A 22,745-nucleotide genomic window follows, 5' to 3' on the forward strand; every position below is an offset into this window, starting at 1 on the left:
GAGACATTATCAAAATCATGCAGATTCAACTAAAACTGACTGATTATTAGATTTGAACAGAACCTTACAGTTACCGGTATGCAGAATGAATGTTGTGTTATCAAACACCCGGGCCCTGGTTATCTCTCTCTTAACGTGAAAGGGAAATTATAGTGCAGAAACTTTCTGCAGTTTTCACTCACCTGTGCTGCCAAGTTGGTATAAGGATTTTCCAAGACGTGTTTGTCGAGGCCGTGTGTCTGCGCTATCCTGACCACCTCCTTGATAAGACCTTCAATACACATGTACTCCTTCTCTGCCTCTCCTAGTGTCAGTCTGAACTGCTGGTGAGCAACGTCAAGGGCCTGGAAGAGACAACATGATTAGCCCCTCTGAACAGACGGCGGAACACATCATGGAGGAAGGTTCTCGAAGGTATCAAGTGATTCATTCTCATCAGCTCCACAGCAATAACCAGCCATCAAATCCTTTTTCTATTCTACCGACAACACTGGGTGAGAAACTCACTGCTCATCCCCACACCCTCACCCCAAGTGCTCGCTGGATATTAACTTACTTCAATTTCCTCCACACTGTGAACAATAAACATATCCTGTAAATCTTCCTTTGCACCATCTAACCAATTGCTGAACGGCTGGAATAGAAAAGAAGGACACATTTTACCACCAAATGACAGAAGGACAACAATCGGCAACAGTTAGTCAACATTCAAAGATACGAATATTGAAAGAGAGGGTGCAATTTAAAAAGCAACTGCTACAGTACATTATCAGCACTGGAGTCGAGGCAGACCAAAACCTCAAGGAACATTGGGCAGAACTCTTCTCTTCCACATCCCATAGCCATATAGCATGACGACTCAAAGAAATAGACAAAAGTTTTGTGTCCTAGTCAAAGTGACATGTTGCAAATTCCCTGATTCGTGATGGCAACTGAAAATTTGAGGTCCACATTAGAATGCAGAGGAAACTTACAGCGGCTCGCTTAGCGAAGTCCAAGTGCAATCGGTCAATCTTATCCAATATTTCTTCTGCTTCTTCGAGTGCAATGCGCCTGCTGTGCGTTAGTGTTCCTAGCTTGTCCCACTGATCACAGATAGCCTGGCATCGTGCATTCACATTCACACAGTCGTGGTAACTTAACGCACTGAAAATAAAACACACAACTTCTAAGTAAATTGGCTGGTCAAGTTTTTGAAAAGTTTTTTCAGAAACTTGTAGACACATGTAGGAGAAGGGTTGCCAGTAAAGGTCAGGTTATTGAACACGGTGTAGAAAGATGTCATCTTGCTCAACTTACTTGAGTTCTTGTGCAATAGCAACAATCTGTTCCACCCTCTCTTGATGGGCAGCAAGATCACTCTCAAATGCTTCATGCTTCTTCTTGATAGCTTTGAGTTCGTGAAGTCTGCACCGCTTGAAGTCTTTACTTTCCAGCATATCTTCCTTGCCGATGGCCCACTCTTCGTGGATTTCACACTTGTGCCTGAATTTTTGGGCCAAGTGATCGAGTCGTTCCAATCGTTGAAGTTCTAATAGCAGCCACTCTTCAAAACCTTTTTCTGCATGCTCTAGGCCCTTCCAGGCATTAGCAATGTCCTGGAAAATGAAAAGTACATGTAATACCATCATCAAACTCATAGCTCTATGGAGAGCATATTAAGGTAGCCATGAGTCTGAACCAGCCAGAGCTGTAGCACGCTTTGAACACCTAGAAAAGTATGGATTGCCAATGGATTGCTTCTACAGGGTGGACTATTATGGACCAAAATTGTTGACAGAAAAGTTGATGCTGCTGCCATCTACTTGATCATAAAAAGATTTCCCTGACACCTGCAAGAACAACAGTCTGGTCAGCACAGTCTACTCGAATACCTACCGAGACCATCTTTCCTTCTGTCGGCATATATGCAGGTCTGTTACTCAGCCTGAGCCTTGTCTGCAGAGTGTTGAATGTGGTTTCAAGGCGGGCTTTGTCCTCTAGCTTTGGGGGCTTGTGTTTTCGTCTGTAGTCACGGAACTCATCAAGCTTGTGTCTTGTGCCAGGTAAGGTGTTGTCAGTTTTTCTATTTTCTAACCAAGGAGTTGTTTGGCGGATCCACTCCAGAAGCTGTAAGTACAAATCGACGGTATTTAGCAACATTCTTTTACTGGCATATTTGAAAGGTATTGTGATCTCAATATTTCCCCCTCAACTTTGGTTTTCCATTCAGGACAAGCGCAAAGTCACCTCACTGTGATTTCCTGCAATCAAAACAAGTTGTTTCATCTTTAGCCAGATTTTAGACCTTTTAAGCGTATTCCAGCTGACTATCACCTCAATATCAACCACAACTTCTCAAAGGATATTTGTAAAACATACCCAATGAAGAATGAATCCAAATGTTTACTTACATCGCTGGCAAGTCTCTCGTAATGTTCCATCAACTTCTCATTCTCCTGGTTGACCTTCAACACTTTACAAATTCGGTTAGCTGCAGTTTCAGCCTGGAAGGAAGCACATTCAAAACTTAGAAATTCTACAAGTATTCAACGACATTGCAGTAAAACTATGATAACAGAAACTTACCATCCTTGTTAAAAAGCAGTCAAAATATGGACTTTTGATCTATCTGAATAGCAGTACACTTCTATATTTTCGAAAGAAATCTTAGAGCCAATGTCCAACATCCATTTGAGGATCAGAAAGACACTCGAAGCACAACAGTTGGTAGGCCAAGGTTCTCACTGAGCTTCCTGACCTTTTTTTCCTATGAAACACACAGAAGATAGATTATGCCTTTCCCAATTCATTGATCCCATAATCATACCCATGCCAAGAATATCATTAATAATAGTACGTCATGACTTTTGCAGTAGTCACATCCACACTTCAAGCCAATTCTTGATTGAGTGAGAGGGTCATTTCTCTTGCCGTGATACTTCACATTTGCTTTTAGGCATACCGGTCAATTCTTTGTGGCCGTTTTCAACGAGGTGTTCAGAATGCATGGCATGGCAACATCACAGACACAAGGCTCGGGAGAGATAGATACCGACACCACATCTCATGGCAAATCAAGTTCATTGGGACCAATTATGTACATATTAACAATTTCAGGGGCAAAACAATTTCTTAACTGTAAAATATTTAGTCTAAACAACAAATATGCATATAAGCTGAAAGCTAGGTCTGCATATCATTTCATACTACCCGAGAATCAACCAAATTTTAATGCTAGAGGTTGGGAACTCTGTGTTGCCTTTTTTGAAGGGAGGAGAGTTTTACTTATTGGTATCTTTAAATAGAGATTGTTTAGAACTAGAAGTATATGCAGAAATGTCAGAGAAAGTCACTGTGCATATCATAAGGCAAAGGTGTTATGTACAGAGGACTTACTCTAACATTGAGCGGAGTTGAAGCAGAATTTTGGTGTGGATGCGGGCTAGGTCTTTATATTGCTTACTGACCAACCAAGTCTTTCGGCAATCTGATCTCATCACTCCAAATGAAAACATTTTGAATCCAAATATTATGCTGTAGCAGAATACAGACGCTTGATATTTTGGCAAGCTCCTAAAGCCCAATACCAGGACAAACAGATAAGGCCCTCCAAAGTGACATCGTAGGGAACATCCCGGTAAAGCAGGGGGTTGCACTTATAAGCAGACGGCAGGGTTATCCTGACCATTTTGATATAACAAAGCAAACAACACCATGCAAACTGAACAAATGATGAATTATTATGGTGGCGTTAGTATTATCCTTGAGCCTTGGAAAAAATCTCGGATAAAATCTATTATTAAACTCATTTCTTTAATTTGTTACCCAAATACTGAAGGACTATAAATGATCCTCATGTTTCAGCCCCCCCCCCCCCCCCCCCCATATCTTTGTATGAATCGATGGTCCAAAATAAAGATAATATTTTACCAAAAGTTATTATTTTCATTTGCACTATAAAAACATTAGAAATGGATCCAATTGTGCATTGGAACTATTATAGGTGTTTTTAGTATGAATTTCACAAAATTTAGTGCACAATAATCTACAACTATTTCTTTCTACTTCGAGTTGTATCTGCCAAATTGTTAATGAATAACAAATGTAAAATCCTCATAAGTGAAGTTAGTAAAGTGCATCTCAAAAAATGTGTATCATGGAGAAGTACTATTTATTCCATCTGACTCCGTACATCCTAAACTCCATCTTTATGAAATAAATAAAGTGAGATTCTTTCCTTCTGCTGGGTGATGAGGAATCATTTCCATGCAGAAGTAATACTTGTAGGAAGCTACCTTACCCCTTATAATCCACTTTTAGCCGAGGCAAAGGGGAAAACTTATTGAAAACCGTTGGCGTTGAAAAAATGGGATACCACACTAAATAGGGAATCGAGGGGCAAAATGTTGTTTCTTTCTATTCACATCATGGAATGAATTGATGAAATCAGTTTCTGGTCACATGAATAGCATGTCTAATAACAGTGGAGGAAACCATTTTCAAGGTGTTTTCTGTTGTTTCTAGACTGGTCAAGTCTTTGATGAAAAAATTGGTGATGTCAGATGCCAATGGTGTCCCCAGCTTTCAATTTTTTTCCAGGTTTGAGAATTGAGGTTGGAAATCGCCCTCCTCTAAAATACCAATACAGACAATGATAATTGTTTTATGTTTAATTGTTTTATGACCCATGAAAAGCTCTAATGTTAACTTTCTTATACTGAAAGTGACTTCAATGTTAAATCCATGTGACCAGTTGTTCGAGAGGGAAAATGCAGGTTGAACGACTAGTAAAATCTCAAGCTTTGTCAAAACATTTTGTTTCAATGTTGCATTCCGAGCTTGAGCCATGCATATACACCTAAAATACCTTCTGAGCTCCCGAGAAAGCATGGTAATAAGCGGACACATAGGTCATAACTGATCGCTCGTCCGGCTTGGCGGTTTCAATCAAGTCTATAGAAGACAATAATGTGGGAAGATAAAGCAAAGACCAATAATGAGAAAGAATAATCCTCTGTTTCCGATGTAAGGTTTATGGCAAAATGGACATTTGAACCAATCCGTTCACCAAAAACCAACATCAGACACATGGACTGACAAAAAACCACCTGGCTAGAAAATGGTTGTTCTTGAGTTGCAACATCAGATCATTTCATCTCATCAAAGATTTGGAATAATTCAAGTATTTCTAGTGATATCTTAAAATCATCAGCGGATCCTATCACAAATATTCACAAGTCAAGAAAACACCATTTTATAGCCAGTGTCCTGACACGTTAGGGACTATCGGCAACTAAGGGACACCTCCTAGGAAACAAACTTACAGAAAAACATGCCATTGGCATACAGAGCATTTTGCTGATTCAACAATTTGTAATCGTTCGGAGTCCTGAGAGGTACCCATAGTCCATAGTGTGTCCACAGCAATATATCACAAGATGGATTATCGACCCATGAACATAACAGTACCTTTTGAGCACCAGAGAACGCATAGTAGTATGAAGACACATAGGCCATAACAGACCGCTCGTCCGGCTTGACACTGTTGACCAAGTCTATAGAAAATAACGATGTGGTGAATTAATGCAATGATCTAAAGGAAATCTGAAATGCATGATCTGATCATCATGGAACGTCAACCCAGTTCCATTTTTGAAAGGTAGTACAGCTGGAATGATTTAATGATAACTATGATACTTGTCTCAAGGAACTATAAATTTAACGAAATCAAGGAATGTATGAAAATTTCAAGCTTCTTGAAAGTGAAATTAAGGTGAAGTATTATTTTGAGATCATTTTCATAGAAACGATACTTGGTTTTATTATTGTAATATTTTACCAAATGCTTGTGAACATCTACTTACCAGTACTTACTATCATTTAGCTATATATATATATCTATGAGGTAATCACCTAAAGATGAACATATTCACACCTGAAATTGTCTTCTTCGGCGCTCACTCATCCCAGGAGTTATATACAAGAACCTCTATCCATCTATTCACGGTATTCAATCTAAATCATATTGCATCAACCCCAATTTTAGGAAGGAGGTATCAAGTGGACCATAAGTCTTGCAACACTGTACCATGAGTTTTCCAACCCTTTTCAAGTACGACTGATGTCATAATTGACCTTTGAGGATTTTGAACTGGCGCCGCTGTTGGCAGAACTTTGAACAATATGTCAAAGAGCTTCACTGACTCACCTTCAGGGTCCAACATTCGGGGAATATCCAAGTGCTTCTCTGCTACATCGAAGGCCGTATTGAGGTTCTCCATGGGGTTGTCCTATAATCAAACAATAGGAACATCAGCATCAAATATAACAAAACACTTAGCAGTTTGTTAGATCTTGTTCAAGTAGATAAGTTTTTGAAGCCAACTCCATACTCTGTTAAGTCAGTTTGAAGTAAAGTAACAGACTAAGACTAGGCACTGATGGCAACTGTTTAGTATTCTGGATTAAGCTGCATTGACCAAAATGTCTGGAGGTTGTAATCCTTCTTGATTATTGCCACAACTTTCTTAATTGAATTTCACAAGAATTACATTGATTTTCCATTAAAAGTCACCGGATTACTGGTGAATTAGAACTTTCTGTTGTGGATCATGAACCTCATGGGAAAACGTATTTGTGCCGTATCCTTAATCAACCTCTGGTGGCATACTGGCATGGCCTGCTACCAAAACAGGGAATATATCATCAAGAAATATCAACTGAAGCCAATTTTTTTTGGTTAAAACTCGCCAGGTTATACTTTACAGCCAATCAGTGCCAAGAGAGAAATAAAACAGAATATTTCTAAGACCTATCAGCCACTTAAAGTCACAGTGGAGGAATATTAGTGGAAGATTTAACTGTAACTTCTTTAATCATCTAACACAATAAAGCATTAGTTGAACCGATAGAATGATAATTTAACACTGCTTTAATCTTATAAAATAATAAAATGGATAATCATATGAAATCTAACTACAAATTGAACAGGAAATGAAGGAGCTATTGGCTACATGATGACATCTGACTCAAACATCTACACATGCAGTGAGGCAATAAAACAAAAGTCGACTGCAATCATCAATGCAGACTAAAGACATGCAGGATGATGTACATTGTGAATTTGAAATAAAGCTACAGGCAGCATAACGACACAATCTGGACTGTCATCAATTTAATCTTCTGCTAAAGACAGAACGCTTGATTTTATATCACTGCATAAGATCAACAGCTCCAGAATAGAAGGAGTTAAAAATTTTAAGGCAGTGTTTCAATATTTTTCAGTCTCAAAGTGTTTGGAACTTAACCAGGTTTTTCTAGCCGCTTCGACAGGTCACATTACTACACCTTGACGTACTTTAGTACAAGGGCACTGAGCAAGTGTTCTGATCATCTGCACAAGAAGCATCAAGCTAATAGCAGAAGTGCAAGAAAACCGTTCTTGGCTTCAGACACCTGAGCAACTTTGAAGTCCAAGTTTGGGGAATTGAAAACTGTAGGCATCTCTTTAGCAAAAGCAGAGAGTCCGAGCCAACAGTCCACAGCGGCTCCAATTAGTTAAACAGCAACTACTGATGAAGACAAATCTCCTTGAAAGTTACTCGTTAAACATCAAAGGCAGAAATAAACAGGGCATAAGGATGCACATGCAACATTTATGGCATAAATGCAGGTAATTTCAGATTAAATTTCAGAGTGTGACACAAACTCTTCCTTTATAGAGGTTTGTAAGATGGATAAAAAATCTCTACCTTGAAAACTGATATGAATAATCTGTAAGAGTATCTGAGATAATTTTCTTTGAAACATGACAACATTGCACATGATTAGCAGGCGTACTAGCTAAGGCATTAACCCTTGCTCAAAGCAAGATGGCATTTCTTTTAAATTTTAGAGAAAATGCTGAGACTATGTCAAGAACAAGCGAAAGATTGTATTTACGAATTGAATGTAAAGCGTAGATGAAATAAGCTTGTGGCAGATTAATTAATTAAACAGTTTCAGCACAGCATCTTTTTTATAGTATTTCTGGCATCTTAGGATATGATTACCACCAATTGCTCGGCAATTTTTGACAGTCTTCTAACGCCAAATAGATTGATGCCCAACTGTTACTGTTAACCATCAAGTCAACATTTTATTTTCACAATTCAATATTTTGGCAAATTTCTTTTCATTTTTCAATCAAATAAATATTTTAATATTTTATTTACGAAAATTTGCCGGTTCACAGTATCAAGATTTCAGTTCCGAATCACTTATAGTTTTGACCAGTTTTAGCAATAAGGCAAACTATGCAACAAATAAAATCTTCAATTGTTTGCCAAATTTATGCAGAGTTGCTAAATCCATCTCCTTGCAATATCTCACATAATTATATCGAACTACTCACACTCTGGTGTAACCAAAATGAAGAAAGGATAATGATCAGTAGAAATAATAGTCATTTGGTTTCATCAATCAACAAAGTTGAGTAACTTTCCTAAATGCTAGCCTTATTAAATGATTTTTACCATTTTCTTTGTGGTTCATTAAAAGATACCTTCCTGGTGCAATGACATGACTTGGTAGCAGGCATGCTGGTACCCACTGTTCAAACAATCAACTCAAACAAGATATTGATAATCTGGGAAATTTGTAAATGCATCATATTTTAGTATCGCAAGAGCGAAGATTTACCGGTAGTTAAGTTGTTTGTTTCAAATATTTCATTATTTATTTAGATTTTGATAACTTTGTATTGACTTGAACATATTTACGACCTGAACTCACCTTAGACAGTTTGTTATAATCAATAAGATCAGGCCTGTGTCTATGAATAAGGGCACAGAATGCCAAGCCGTCCTTAAAACTGGAAAGATATCGATTGCGTGAGGGAATAAGGATATCATATCATGGGTGAACCATTGAAAAGGAAGAATGACTTGGTGGCATGCGGCAGAGGTTGAGGGAAGCTGTTCGGGGTGACAGCACAACTCCTGAGGGAGGAGGCTTCACCAGGCTGAGGAAGATAGATGGTATGAAGCAAAGAGATGAAACGTTTCAGGGGTGGTACCCAAGTGTGTGGTCAAGTATCGTTTTGAGAATAGAGATTTGACATCTCACTTTGGGGTCTCATTCTGGAAAAAGAACTCCAAGCCCCAATTCCACATACCGGTACTCGCATTCCCCACTGAAACATTTCTAGTGAAATCTGGTATTCTCTAAATATTGCGTAGTTCTCAAGGATAAGAAGACGACAAGGACATGGATGCATAAATGTGACAACATGGCAAACATACAAAATTCAAAACGGTGACAATTCAAAACGGGTGAAAAAATGGCTCATTCAAAGATTTTCTTCTGGAATAGTTTGCTAGGGAATAAATTTGAGTGTTTCTATAATTTGCTAGGGAGTAAATCTGTGTGTTTCTACTCTGTTTTTTCCCACTGCGACTTTTCCCTTTTGATGTAAAGTTAGGAGCTTGGTATGACCTAAGACATAGTGAGCTCGTTTAACTACAGCCGTTTTCTAATGCATTGTGGCAGGAAACCAGAACCATAGGGGGAAACCAGTAGTTATCAACTTATCCAATGTGGTATTTGCATTTCATACTGTTGTATGTACAAAAGAGTCAAACTATTCCAGACTTTTAGATGACAGCATGCGACAACTGAACTTCAATACTTGGAGAATACCGACTGCAGTGCACTAGCTCTCACTACACATGGCTACAACATTACACTCCTGTCCTCTAGTGGCAAAACTGTGAACTATGACATAATCTGCAGAATGGCAATGGCATTCCTCATGATCAAGCAAGTGGAGGAAAGGCTAATTTCGTTGGCTTATTTATACATTGTATCGTAGTGTAGTACAGTGTACACATGTTGATGTGGTATCTCTACAATTTGGCCAATAATCTATCAATGAGATAATTAACTGCTTAACTACACACACAAGTGCAACACTCCGTAAGCAGGTTGTCTTATATTCAGCTAGAACATCAGTGCTAGGCCAGCAGTATAGGTCGGATGAAATATCATCAATTCTAGAGGTGGAAAGACAACTCCATCACAGTATTCATTGAAACTCTGCTGACGATATTTCCTTGAGAGTTCTGTGTTTTGCCACAAGATGACGGGACAGATGATAATGATACGAATTGAATCGTTGAAAGTGAGCAGGGTGGATAAAACATGTCACGCCATCTATGTGTGGTTACCCTAGATAGTTTATTGTAGTCGATAAGTTCTGGCCGATGTCTGTGGATAAGGGCACAGAACGCTAAACCATCTTTAAAACTGAAAGAAAAGCAAAGCCGGACAAATTAATAATGACAATAGGGCAGACCTGATTTAACAACCACAAAAATACTTTTTTAGATACGTTATTGCAAATTGCCACACGGAGGACGTTGATTACAAAATGCCCATTTCCTTACAAGAAATGGCCATTTTGTTAGTTCATACTTACCTATGGAACACTTTTGCATGTTACTCCATTTGGGCTCAAACACAAGAGTATCCCTTTAATTTTTTTAAAGGGAGAACTGAGTTAACAGCTCGGCCGCCAGGCGGCGCCCTGACCGATCCCGCGAGATCGCGCCGATCTCATGCCGCCATATTTAGTCTTTACTCTTGAGCGTTAATAAAGAGTATGTCCCGTTTGTGGGGACGGCGGGAGGGCCGTGTTCCATAGGTAAGTATGAACTAACAAAATGGCCATTTCTTGTAAGGAAATGGGCATTTTGTGTCATTCAAACTTACCTATGGAACACTTTTGCATCGAATCCCAGCAACCTATTGGAGGTGGGAAACGAGGACTTACCTAAGGCTGAGCTGTTGTTCCATCCAGGAGGCACCACCGGCATATTAGCTAAGGAGGACCGCCAGGGGAAAGAAATGGGGAGAACCGGAGGACCGGTATTTTGATCTCGGTATTACAATCATATTATAGAGAGTAATAGACCCATTCTCCGGAAAGCGCTAGAATTGCGTAATAAAACCATCTTCTTTCCGGCAACAGAGCTTAGAGCAAGTAAGGCATGTTGAAGGGTGTAGAATGAGTTATTGCTAAACAACAATAAGAAATTGCGTCCTTTCTAGTCTACTAGGGGTTGCCTGGATGTTGAAGATAGGGCATATCAAAAATGGCGCAAGATGCGCGTTTGACTCTTCAATCGGGCTTCCCCCCCTTTTTTGATCTAGCCAGGATCAAACAACATGCCCCGCAGACACAATCGGGCCGATTGTGTGCATGCCATCTACGAGGGAAGAAACGTCTCGTAGGTAGAAACGAGAGAATGTGGAGTGATTACTCCAACATGCAGCGGAAACGACTTCTTGAAGAGCAACTCCTCGGTAGTTAGCCCAGGAGGTGGCTAGTGCTCTAACTTCGTGCGCTGAGATGTTAGCTAGCGCACGAAGATCAGAGGAAGTCGTCAAGGTGTTGTAGGAAAGACGAATAGTCTCCACAATCCACCTTGAAATAGTGGCGGCCGCTATCTCTCGTTTATTTCCCTCCTTATAGGACAAAAACAAACGCTCTCTCCCCTGGCGGATACCGGGAGGTTTTGTCCTATTTATGTAGAACTTTAGGGCCCTGACGGGACATAAAGTTCTGTCAGGAAGATCATGAGAGATCGTTCCTGACAGAGAGGGAATAGTAACCGGGGGCCGAGAGGCGGCCGGTCCCTGGTTCTTCGCCAGAAATCCTGGTATAAAAGCCAGGATAACCTCCCCTCCCTCTCTAAAAGCCAGCTTCTTAAAAGAAAGTGCATGGAGCTCTGATCTCCGTTGGGCGGTAGCCAAGGCTACTAGAAAGACCGTTTTGAGTGTCAGATATTTCATGGATGAAATAGACATGGGTTCCAAAGGATGCCTCATGAGCACCTTAAGGACAACAGAAAGGTCCCATTTAGGGGTGTTGTGAACCGGTCTAGGACGCTCTAATAACATTCCTCTGAAAAGAGGGGTTATTTGGTCCTCCCAACGAAGATCCCAGGTGCTTAAAACACGGAGGGTAGAAGCGATGGCGGACTTGTACCCTTTTATAGCCGTGACAGATAGTTGTCTTTCCGTGAATAATTCAATAAGGAAATCAACTAATCTGTATATAGAGGGAGAGATCGGATTAACTCCGTTCTCCCTGCACCAGGAAGTGAAGGTAGACCACTTTCCTTGATACACATCAAGGGTAGACCCCCTTTGAGGTGCGGACATGCGCTTGACAGCGATGTCCGAAAAGCCTCTCTGGTGGAGATGCAACTGGATAAGTTCCAGGCGTGAAACTTGAAAAATCCAGGGTTCTGGTGGTAGCATCTCCCCAGGGGGTGCCACAGGAGGTGCTTCCAAGTAGGAAGACTCCTGGGGTGATCTATCAGGAGCTCCAGCAAGGCTGGGAACCAGGCCTGATTTGGCCAGCAAGGTGCGATGAGAGTTATTCTCACCGGATGGCTGGTCAAGATCTTGTTCAGGACTGGTTGGATGAGAGGGAGGGGTGGAAACGCATATGCGTTCAGCCCGACCCAAGAGGCTGTAAGGCTGTCGACTTCCAGGGCCTCTTCGTCCGGAAGTGGAGAGTAATAGATGGGAAGGCGATTGTTCAGCCTGGTGGCGAACAGATCTACCTTCGGAGATTGCCAAAGGCGACAAAGGTCGTCTACAATCTCCTGATGGAGTGTCCACTCTGTCTGAACTAGCTTGTTCTGACGGGACAGGGCGTCGGCAAGGATGTTGCGATTGCCCGGTATGTGTCTGGCACATATCGATACTCCAAGGTCGGCACAAAGATGGTAAAGCTCCCAAGTTAGCTGGCAAAGAATGCCGGACTTTGTGCCTCCCTGTCTCCTGACATATGCTACTACTGTAGAATTGTCGGAGAACAGGGTTACTCTCCGATTCTTCAGGCGAAGGGAAAGAGCCCTCACGGCAAGAAGGACAGCCTTCATTTCCAATATATTTATTGGAAGAATGGTCTCCTCCCTTGTCCATAGACCTCTTATGGACATGTCCCCGTTGTTCAGATGTGCTCCCCACCCTAGTAGGGAAGCATCTGTGAACAGGGACACTTCTGGGGGCGGTGGAGCAAGATCTACACCGCTTTGGAGACGAGTCTCCGACTCCCAGAAGTTCCAGACGTTCTTGAGTAGGTATTGAGGTATCAATACCAACTTGTCTAATGGGTCCCTGTGGGGTTTCCATAGAGACATTAGAAACATCTGGATGGGACGCATATATAGACGGCCAAGGGGGATTTGGTCTGCTGCCGAATTCAGAAGTCCCAAAAGGCTCAAGCATCGCCTTGCGGGAGCTTGAGTCCTTCCTCTGAATTCTGCGACGAGATGAAGAATTTTCTTTATCCTGTCTAGGGGGGGCAGCATTTTCCCAATGGCCGTAAGGAACCGAACTCCAACGTAAACGAAGTCTTGGGATGGTATGAATTCTGACTTTGTTTCGTTGATAATCCAACCTGCGGAAACTACTTTTTGCTTTAGAACCTGAAGTTGTTGCAGTAGTAGTTCCCGCGATTTGCAACGGAGTAGCCAATCGTCTAGGTAGTGATGGAGCTTGAACCCCATCACGTGAAAGGGAGCGACGAAGGCTGTGACTATCATCGTAAAAATTAGGGGTGCCGATGCCAGACCGAACGGCAGGGCCCTGAATTGATACGTCTTTCCTTCGTAATGGAATCGAAGGAAGTGTTGATAGTCTGGATGGATCGGTACATGTAAGTACGCATCCATTAAATCCATCGATACCGCCCAATCGTTGGGCTGTATCGCCGTTGCTATAGACCTGGTGGTTTCCATCTTGAAATGAGGAACATTCAAGAAGGTGTTTAACCTGGAAAGGTCTATGATCAGCCTCCATGTCCCTGCTTTCTTGGGAACCAAGAAAACGTGGCTGTAAAAGCCGGGGGAGCATGGATCTTGAAGGACCTGGATAGCTTGCTTCTCCAGTAATGTCGCGACCTCTGCTTGGAGGGCAGAGGCCTTGACTGGGTCCTTCGGTGGCTGAACTGGGGTTGGATATATGGTAGTCGGGGGGGTACGGTTGAAATCTAGTTTCACTCCGTACCTCAACATGTTTGGGACTGGGGACCCCTTTGGGCACCAATCGTCCCAAATGTCTGCAAATTTTTGCAGACGGCCCCCGACTACCGGAGTCGGCTCCTTTTTGCGTCCGGGAGGAGAAAGGAGGGGGGAGTCACCTCTTCCGGCCAGCACCCCTTGGGCGAAAGGAGTGCTTAGTCGGACCGGATCCACCCTGGTTAGAGGAAGTATTTTTCCTCTTTCCAGTCCGGCGACCCTCCGCTTCCCGTCGGAAGGATCCAGCAGGAGCAGGCTGACTAGGCGGGGTAGGCCTAGGCAGGACCTGCCTGGCGTACGGGATTGAACCCGATGCCTGCTGGGGCCTCTCTATCTTTCTAGCGTTAGGTAGAGAGGTCTTGGCCCTCTGTGTCGCAGTGGGGGCATATAATTTGTCCCAATCTTTCTGTGCTTGAGCCGCCTCTTGTACAGAATCTGCGAACAGGAAAGAACCGTCCATAGGAGCGGTTCTTAAGGCCCCTTCCAGCTGGAGGGATCTGATGACATTGAGAGAGCCCAGTGCGGCGTCTCTACGGAGTAGGACGCTATTTGCTGCGGTCTTGGCGGACAGCGCAATAGCGTGCCTAATCGAATGTGACAAGGATGTCACAAGCGATTTTGTGTCATCAGATAGTGACTCATTATCTTTTAGGGATCTGGCTAGGGCCAGGTTAGTGTGCTCTGCGTAGGAGAGCACCGCTAACGTGTTTTTGGCCAGACCCTCTTGTGCTCTAAGGTCTCGGTAAGCCGAGGAGGAGGTCACCCTAGGCACGAGTTGGTCCAGCTGTACATCGTCCTTTAATATGGAAGTCGATGCTGCAGCTGGACAGCCGGCCGAGCTGACTCGATAATAGTCAGCGCGGTACTGCCTAACGGGAGGAAGTTGTGCCGTGAACAACTTCCCCGGTTTACACCAAGCTTCCGGTCCGACTGCCGGAAGGACAGGGATGGAAGTACGTTGGTGGGCGCCTGGTGAGTCTCTGATTGTACGCTCCAAAAGTTCAGAGACTGCTAACACCGACGGGGAGGGAGGAAGGAATTCAAGTGCCCGAGTGGAGCCTTGAGCAACCTGTGGATTGGGATCCACTTCCTGTCCCCAGAGTGAAAAGGTCGGTGTTGACAAGGCTGGCAGTTCCGGCGGGGTAGGGCACAGATCCTGCGGGAGGTACGCTCTGATCAAGGATCTGAGTGTCCTCATATCCGACAGGATACTGGCCTCCTCTGGTGACAGCTCCTCCTGATTGGGGGAGCGGTAGCCTGGCTGAGAACTCTCGTTCTCAGAAAATTCCTCTAAAATAGAGGAGTCGGATGGTGGGTATCCGATGGGACCAGGCGCACCAGAGGAACCGGAACCCTGCTCCAGATGGCTGAGTCTATCAGAAAGACCTGCTACCATCTGGATGAGCTGGGACAGTTGCTGTCCTGACTCGGGTTCCGGACCCGACGTGCGGCTTCTCTCAACGACGGGCGGTTGAGGCGAGGGTGAGCGCATAAGCGAACCCTGGAAGCCGTATGTGCGGGCGAATGGGTCTTCCGGAAGCGGAAGTTGCCCATATTCTGAACCAGAGTTCAGATGTCCTCTCTGCGTAGCTCGTTCCATGGGAACGACGCCTCTGCTACGAGGAGGGGGTGGCACTTCCGGTTGGTTCCACCCAAGAGGTTGGCCAACGTAGGAAGGTGCCTGCATTTCCGGTAGGACGAAGTCCGAAACCGGAAATGCCCGTAACTCCTTCGCCGGTATGGAGCTACCGGAAGCCCTTTTAGAAGGAGGTACGGAGGGCGGAAACGCTGTTACCGAAGACGCATGGCGTTTCGGAGGTGGCGTTATAAGGTCCGGCCCTACTCTACTGTGTCCGTGAGGACTGGGGTTATTTCGCAGTAAAGACTGAGAAAAACCCCCAGTAGAGTCTTCGGTTACTGAAAAACGGGAACCCGCGTCAGTAACCGGAACTGCAATCGGCGGACCGGAAGCAGGGTGCTCCCGCGGGTACAAAGGGCTTGTACTCGGGGGAGCGGACGACAGGGGAACCGGAAGGTTCCCTGAGGTCCGGGGTATATTAAACCCTTGGAGACTTATTGGGTGTAAGTCTCCCTTGGGACCACATACATTAATAATGTCAGATCCCGCATCCTTCGCAGCCGCGGCCGGAACCGGAACTCGGCTGACGGAAGGGGTGGTGGCGGGAGGTTTGCTAGACCTCCGGGTTATATGCCCGGAAACGGAACCGGAAGAGGGTTTTGGCGTCTTCGCGGCCCGTTTCCCGCCACCAGACGCATTCCTTTGTGGTAAGACAAAGGATGCCGTCGGAGGGGTACGCCATATAAAAAATGGTACCAATGACAATAAAAACACTGGGAACCCCAAGTAGGCCAGAAAGGACGCAATAATTAATGGAAAGGAAAACATGCCTACTTGAATTAAACACTATTGCAATGGATCTGAGTCTTGTTTATTACAATAGAGCGGAGAATAGCCTACTTAAATCTACCCTACCAAGATCAAAATAATGGAGCCGGGTCGACTAAGCTAGCTAAGAAAATGTCTATAATTAAATAGACTGGACAATACTAATGCCAAGATTAGTTTGGCGGTCTACTCCGTAGGTGAATGAACCCAAAAATCGTCTAGACTTGGCTGGTTGAATTTGGTTTTAAATCGAATTCACGGCAGCTTTGAAAAAACGATGTGCTTCGTAGAAGCACAAGAGTAAAGACTGAATATGGCGGCATGAGATCGGCGCGATCTCGCGGGATCGGTCAGGGCGCCGCCTGGCGGCCGAGCTGTTAACTCAGTTCTCCCTTTAAAAAAATTAAAGGGATACTCTTGTGTTTGAGCCCAAATGGAGTAACATGCAAAAGTGTTCCATAGGTAAGTTTGAATGACACAAAATGCTGGTGGTAATGTAGGCGGCTGTCAAGCACTGATACCAGCACTGATGCCAGCAATCACCGAGAACTAACAGATATAGACAGGCTATTTGTCCACACTAATTATCTTCTCAATTAATAATGATTTCATTATTAGACGAGATGATTTAATTGTTTGGTAATCGTGAGATTTGATAGGATGGTCTGGCCTCAATAGACATCATTAGGGCAATGTGGAGCAGCCTGAATATACATTGGGCATAAATCACATTGGGGCAAAGACAATTCACGCATCTAAACCATCAATACTATTTTTGGTGTTAATGAATTATTCCAATCTTGATACAAAGTGACTAAGCATATAAGTTTGGAAACAATGTCTTACTAAACAAATTGCAATAGAATACTTGTGCTTTGAACCATTTATTAGACAACTCATGAACTTTTTACTTGGGTGAATTTCGTTGTTAATACTAAACAGTTTTTAAGAGGTAAATTGGTATCATACATACACACTTTAGACATGCCAAGATTGGCAATAAAGTTAAACATTCAATCACCATACATTTGACAAGTTCAATCTAAGGTTAACATTGTTTTCAGCAACCAGCCCGTGTCATAGCCTTGCTAAAATTAAGACTGATTGACAACTGGGGTTTCGGAATTGAACTCACTGGTTGCTAATTATCGTGATGATTGTTTGGTAAAGTAGTCTGTCCCACTGGCCGGTGTTGGTAAAAGCACAACTCGACCATCATGGCAAATCTAACAGCAGCTGTTTCAATATTAGCAATAATTGACAGTATGGACCAGCTCAGTTCCTTTCCTCTATATCATGTCCAGCTGTCAAGTTTATCACAGGACTTGTAATAACTTGCCAATACCCCTGATGTTTTAATAGTGTATGCATGAATACTTATCACATTTTTATGCAGATTTCATTGCACATTTTATCATCAGACTGTTTTCGCAAGGCTTCATGATAAGTTGACATTGTCTAAGAATTCAAGTTTAAAATATCAGGATAATTTTAGTCAAATGATATCACACAGGCATCCTTCGGCAGGTGTGAAATTTCTTCAGGCAGGTTAACTCATTGAATTCCCTCACCTATCCTACCATTTTCTGGTCAAGTTTCAGTCTGTTACACATCAAGAGCAGCAGGCTTCTCAAGATGTGGAAGCACAGATTTTGGGACAAAGCATAAGAATATTACTGCTCTTGCTTCAACAGGCAACAGGGAAATGTGAGAACTCTTCCAGCATTGTACACACAAGGTACAAGTTCATATCTCCCCAACATTTTCAAGTACACCGCAAGCCGCAAGCCTACTTGAGCGAGGAAGAACGACAAAGAGATATACCTCTCTTCACTAGCTGATGAAAGCAATTTGGAATCCATCAGGCAATTAAATAAGAAAGGCTACCCAATGCCTTCAACTGCATGGACTTGCTATTTATTTTAGTTTCTACATTTTCTGGCCCAATACAATACCTGAGGTGGAAGTTCTGGACGTTGACATTTTTGTACGGGGCGGTCTTCCTCTGGCACCACAAGAGTAAACCTTCTTTTGCCGTTAGTTCTGGAAACAGAATAGAACACGACATTAGAGACTACTGGGGGAGGCCGACGGGATAAACTTATCTGCAGAAGACTCCCCTTTCCCTCAGTCATGGAAATGGTGAGGTGCAATTCCCAAGTAAAAGCCACCATCATACAAGACAGGATTTATGACTCTGTTTGCCTATTACAGAGGTTTTGTCGGCATTATAGCATTTCTCTTTTCCAGTATCACACCACATGCACATTGTCACTTCAGTACACAGTAGTAAAAAACTGTTGAGAGTACAATAAAGCTCCAAGGATGCTATGCGCATGAATATAATTTGGGTGGGATCTTTCACTATGAAACTGGGTCATACAAATAAGGGCCCGCAGGCGAAAGTTGTTATCCTGTTTTCATGTTCCACTATGTATTTTCAAAACCATCTATGTTGCTGCATAGGTAAACAAGACTTACAAGTGAAAGTACATGACGATTTTGGTGAGATTTTTCCATGATCACCGACAAATGCATCACATTCTTAAGAGATTGTCACCTATCCAACCCTTCATGATGGTTCAGAGTGTTGCTTGGTGTAGGGCACATATATTGTACTGAAGGCGACAACTGACAAAATCTTTTGGCATTTCTATACACTTATCCTTGACTCACCTTCTACTGAAATATCTTGAATAGCGAATCTCAAAATAATGGTCCAGATCATTCCTAATGTCATTTTTAAATTTCCGTCGACAATTTCTGAAATGAGAAGAAAGTGAACAACCGATTAGTAAGTAAATCAATAAAGAAGCTCATTTCCCATTTAAGGGGTGTGACCACACTCCCACCAGTCGCTAATACAATGTAGTTCTCCAACTGGTCAAAGTCTGCATAGTTTTCCACCATGCCTTTGCATGGAACTGAAGAGGGTTATCATTCCAAAAGCATTCTATCACCATCAACCAAATCACAGAATATTTGTACAAATCAGCAAAGAAAATAAATTTGTCAAAGCGAGCCTTTTCACAGTCATCAATTCCAAGAAAATTTGCATGTATCTTTCTAACCATAACTCCTTGACAATATTGTGACTCATCGCACAAGTGCAAGGACATGAGTACAACTTCTGAACAACTGCTAAACACACAAGAAGATGAAACGAGAGTAAATTGACATAGCAAACATGGACGATAACATTGATTGACCTCCATACCGTGTATCATGCACTAGACCTTCAGATGTGTACAATTCAGAGATGCAGTACAAATTTTCAGTAGGAAAGACATGTTCAGCCTTTCACATAGACTAAATCTCCAGAGTAATGTCGACTATTTGACACCAGTAACCCAAAGAAAGGAGTAACTGCAGTATATATAACTTGAGTCGTCATTAAGAGAAGTCAAGGTCACTTAGAGTCATGTATATTGCCTTCTTATTTTGGTGCAGAAGGTCAAGTAGAATCTTTGGGCCAGCACTTCAATCCTCTAGTATGATTTCTAATTTCTAGGATCAGCACCCGTATCCTTTCTAGACCATAAGTGACAGCAAACTGACCCAAGTGACACTTGTGGACGTAACTTGGGATAGGACAAGCACTCTCAGATGGCCTCTTCTAACAAGAGATGGAAGCTCTTACTTGATTTGAAGAGATACTGATGCAAATACTGTTGTTGACCTTGCAGATGAAACTTATCATCCAAAAACTCTCTAACGGTACCATTTCAACCATGTCAATCAGCATTTTTGTGAGTCATGAGCTCAACAAACTAACGACTTGGTACCAAATGATTCCTAGAGAAGACACCACAGGACTCCTCCTCACTACACTGAAGGTTCAGAGAAGGTCCCAACCTCTGTTCATCTTATCTGGACACACAAAGCTGTGAGTTTGAGGCACTTCTCAGGCTATTTTGCCCTATATGGGTTAAAATCTAATAAATTTCAGGAAGTTGTCTGCAAAAGTAACTAAATAGAGAATCAATACAAAAATAGCAGAAGCAAATGAGCCTACACTGAGATTACAACACACCTTACCAACAGAAATTGATTGCCAATACGGTCGATCAAGTTATGGTAGTAATGATATAAAATGTGATAAAATTTGACAAGCATTTATTTATTAGCTGCAATAACGTATACAATTCCTGTGCTGAGAGTACACACGATGGTGTTGACAATTAACTAGGTTCTGCAGTCTCTAACATTTTTAGCAGATAGAGTTTGATAAGAGACTATGTTACATTTTAACTTTAGCAGCCTAGTGGACTCCAGCTGCGGCAAAAGATCCAGTAGGGTTACGATGCCGGTTATGATGATGATGATGATGATGATGATGATGATGATGATGATGATGATAAGATGATAGGACATGAAAAAATTTGATAAATGACAACGGAAGCAATCGATAGTAATTGCAGGCCAAATATTTATACTTTTAAAACATGTACTTGATACCTCAGCTCATAATGTAATCCCAAGAGAGGATCAATCAGGAATATAAACAGATGCAATGCAATATCTTTAATTACGTAGACTACCGATCCCTATGTTATAACTGAATACAACTTCAATGGGTTACAGGTTTGTAGCATTGGCATCTAAAAGTACCTTGAACTCCAACCCCCCATAACAGGCCTTTGGATTGTTTCTAACTATGCAAATGTAACCACTGAGGTATTAATATCGGCATACAAAAATCCCTCCTGAGCTTTGTTTCATATTCACTCTTTGAGCACCTCCTTAAGCAGGGGAAGGGGCATGTGAATGAAACTAATATGCGAAGCGACACAAATCTAAAGGCTACAACACTACTACTTTACAGATTGCATTAGAAGTGCTTGCAATTGGCAATGATGATGTTGCAGTCTGCTCCTTTCAATAGCAGCCTACACTGCTAGGCCTTTGCAGGTAAGTTTATATTTACAAGGAGAACACAATGATCTCTCATGAAGAACAGCCACTAGAATAACCGTGGAACATCGGTAGACACAGCTCAGCTGGAATGCCAACTAAAAAGTATTGATGGTACATGTATGCACTATTAATAGCAGTCTGGCTGGGAAAGCCGTTCCACTGCATAGATATGCATTCATTTCAATAACGTACCAGCCAAGAAACTTGTTCTTTTAACCCATTCCCAGCATATCCCATATTAATTGACTCTCAAGGTTTTATACAGATGTACAGGAAACAGAATGAACAGAAGGCTACACAAAGGCAGGGTTCCACTTCCAATTGATGTCATCAGGAATAACATCATCAAGCTTTGGCAAAGAAACAATGGTGTAGTACAGTTAGCCTTAAAATTACAACCAATCAATTCATCATTCATCCCTGATTATCGCTCCACACAACAGATGGTTACACCGAATGAGAGATTGCCAACGTTTCTTCAAGCAGACTTGTAAGTTATAAAAGATTATATGCCAGCATTTTCATCTTCATGAACTATAGGTAAATTTTGCCATACCTTAGAGAAATTAACCTAAACATGCACCAACTTCTACAATATAGCGGCTGATATCAGTTGAATTGTTCTGTGGCCAAACATCCACAGAATAAGAAGCAACATCTGAACTAAACCATGCCAACCAAGGGGGTCGATTAATACAGCCAAGATCAACAACTCTGCTACTTTCTTTTAAGCACATATCATAGATAGGGCCTCATTGCAGATGGCTGCAATTGGTGGTCTCAGAGCCTACATGGCACTTGGCTGTGCATATGGTTGCAGAAGATTTCATGACCTTTACCTAATCTCCCTGAATAAAATGGCTAATAAAAACTAAAGGTGTTGAATATTTATGTACTTATAGCCTTGCATAGGCCTACAATGAGTGGACGTATACTGATATACACTTGTGATATGTCTTTTACCAAAAACTAACAATAGATGGAATGCTAATATTATCATATACAGCAAGGAGAGCACTTATGAACCAGTATCGAAGAGACCAGAGAGAGAGTGCCCGAGGACCGAATTTCCCAGGTGATGTACAACTTGTTTGAATCGTTTTCTAAATATGTATGAATCAGGTTTGACACGAAGTTCTACAGGCAGCTAGAATATTATAATTCACCATTAAATTGCAGGGGTGTTTCCTGTGGGTTAGAAGGGGTGTTTGCAGGGTTGCAAGGGTGTTTGCAGTCCACTGCTCTATGGTGAGGGTACTGCTTCAACTCCACAAGTTAGAACCATGCAACACAATCAAAGAACTTTCAAATCAACGATCAAGTTGATGCTCAGGGTACAGCGCATTCATATTCTGACCAACAGGACC

The 22,745-nt window shown here is 42.3% G+C and overlaps 1 protein-coding gene across 8 annotated transcripts in view; it reads right to left on the minus strand.

Moving 5' to 3' along the window:
• Nucleotides 1-22,745, minus strand: part of LOC135485553 (alpha-actinin-like) — a 44,359-nt gene that overhangs the window by 10,084 nt on the left and 11,530 nt on the right. For 2 of the 8 annotated variants that reach the window (XM_064767679.1, XM_064767683.1), the window contains exons 3-13: nucleotides 19,138-19,224; nucleotides 18,417-18,504; nucleotides 8,755-8,833; nucleotides 6,191-6,272; nucleotides 4,850-4,935; nucleotides 2,394-2,486; nucleotides 1,879-2,109; nucleotides 1,300-1,598; nucleotides 975-1,146; nucleotides 557-634; nucleotides 183-344 (exon numbers count right to left, since the gene is read on the minus strand). In XM_064767679.1, coding sequence (XP_064623749.1) covers nucleotides 183-344; nucleotides 557-634; nucleotides 975-1,146; nucleotides 1,300-1,598; nucleotides 1,879-2,109; nucleotides 2,394-2,486; nucleotides 4,850-4,935; nucleotides 6,191-6,272; nucleotides 8,755-8,833; nucleotides 18,417-18,504; nucleotides 19,138-19,224 — 1,457 coding nt within the window. Of the gene's footprint in view, nucleotides 1-182; nucleotides 345-556; nucleotides 635-974; nucleotides 1,147-1,299; nucleotides 1,599-1,878; nucleotides 2,110-2,393; nucleotides 2,487-4,849; nucleotides 4,936-5,451; nucleotides 5,538-6,190; nucleotides 6,273-8,754; nucleotides 8,834-10,187; nucleotides 10,267-18,416; nucleotides 18,505-19,137; nucleotides 19,225-22,745 lie in introns of all 8 variants that reach the window. The other 6 variants (XM_064767677.1, XM_064767682.1, XM_064767680.1 and 3 more) reach the window with 3 other exon arrangements.

Source organism: Lineus longissimus, chromosome 3, assembly GCF_910592395.1.
Source record: "Lineus longissimus chromosome 3, tnLinLong1.2, whole genome shotgun sequence".
Classification (NCBI taxonomy): Eukaryota; Metazoa; Nemertea; class Pilidiophora; order Heteronemertea; family Lineidae; genus Lineus; species Lineus longissimus.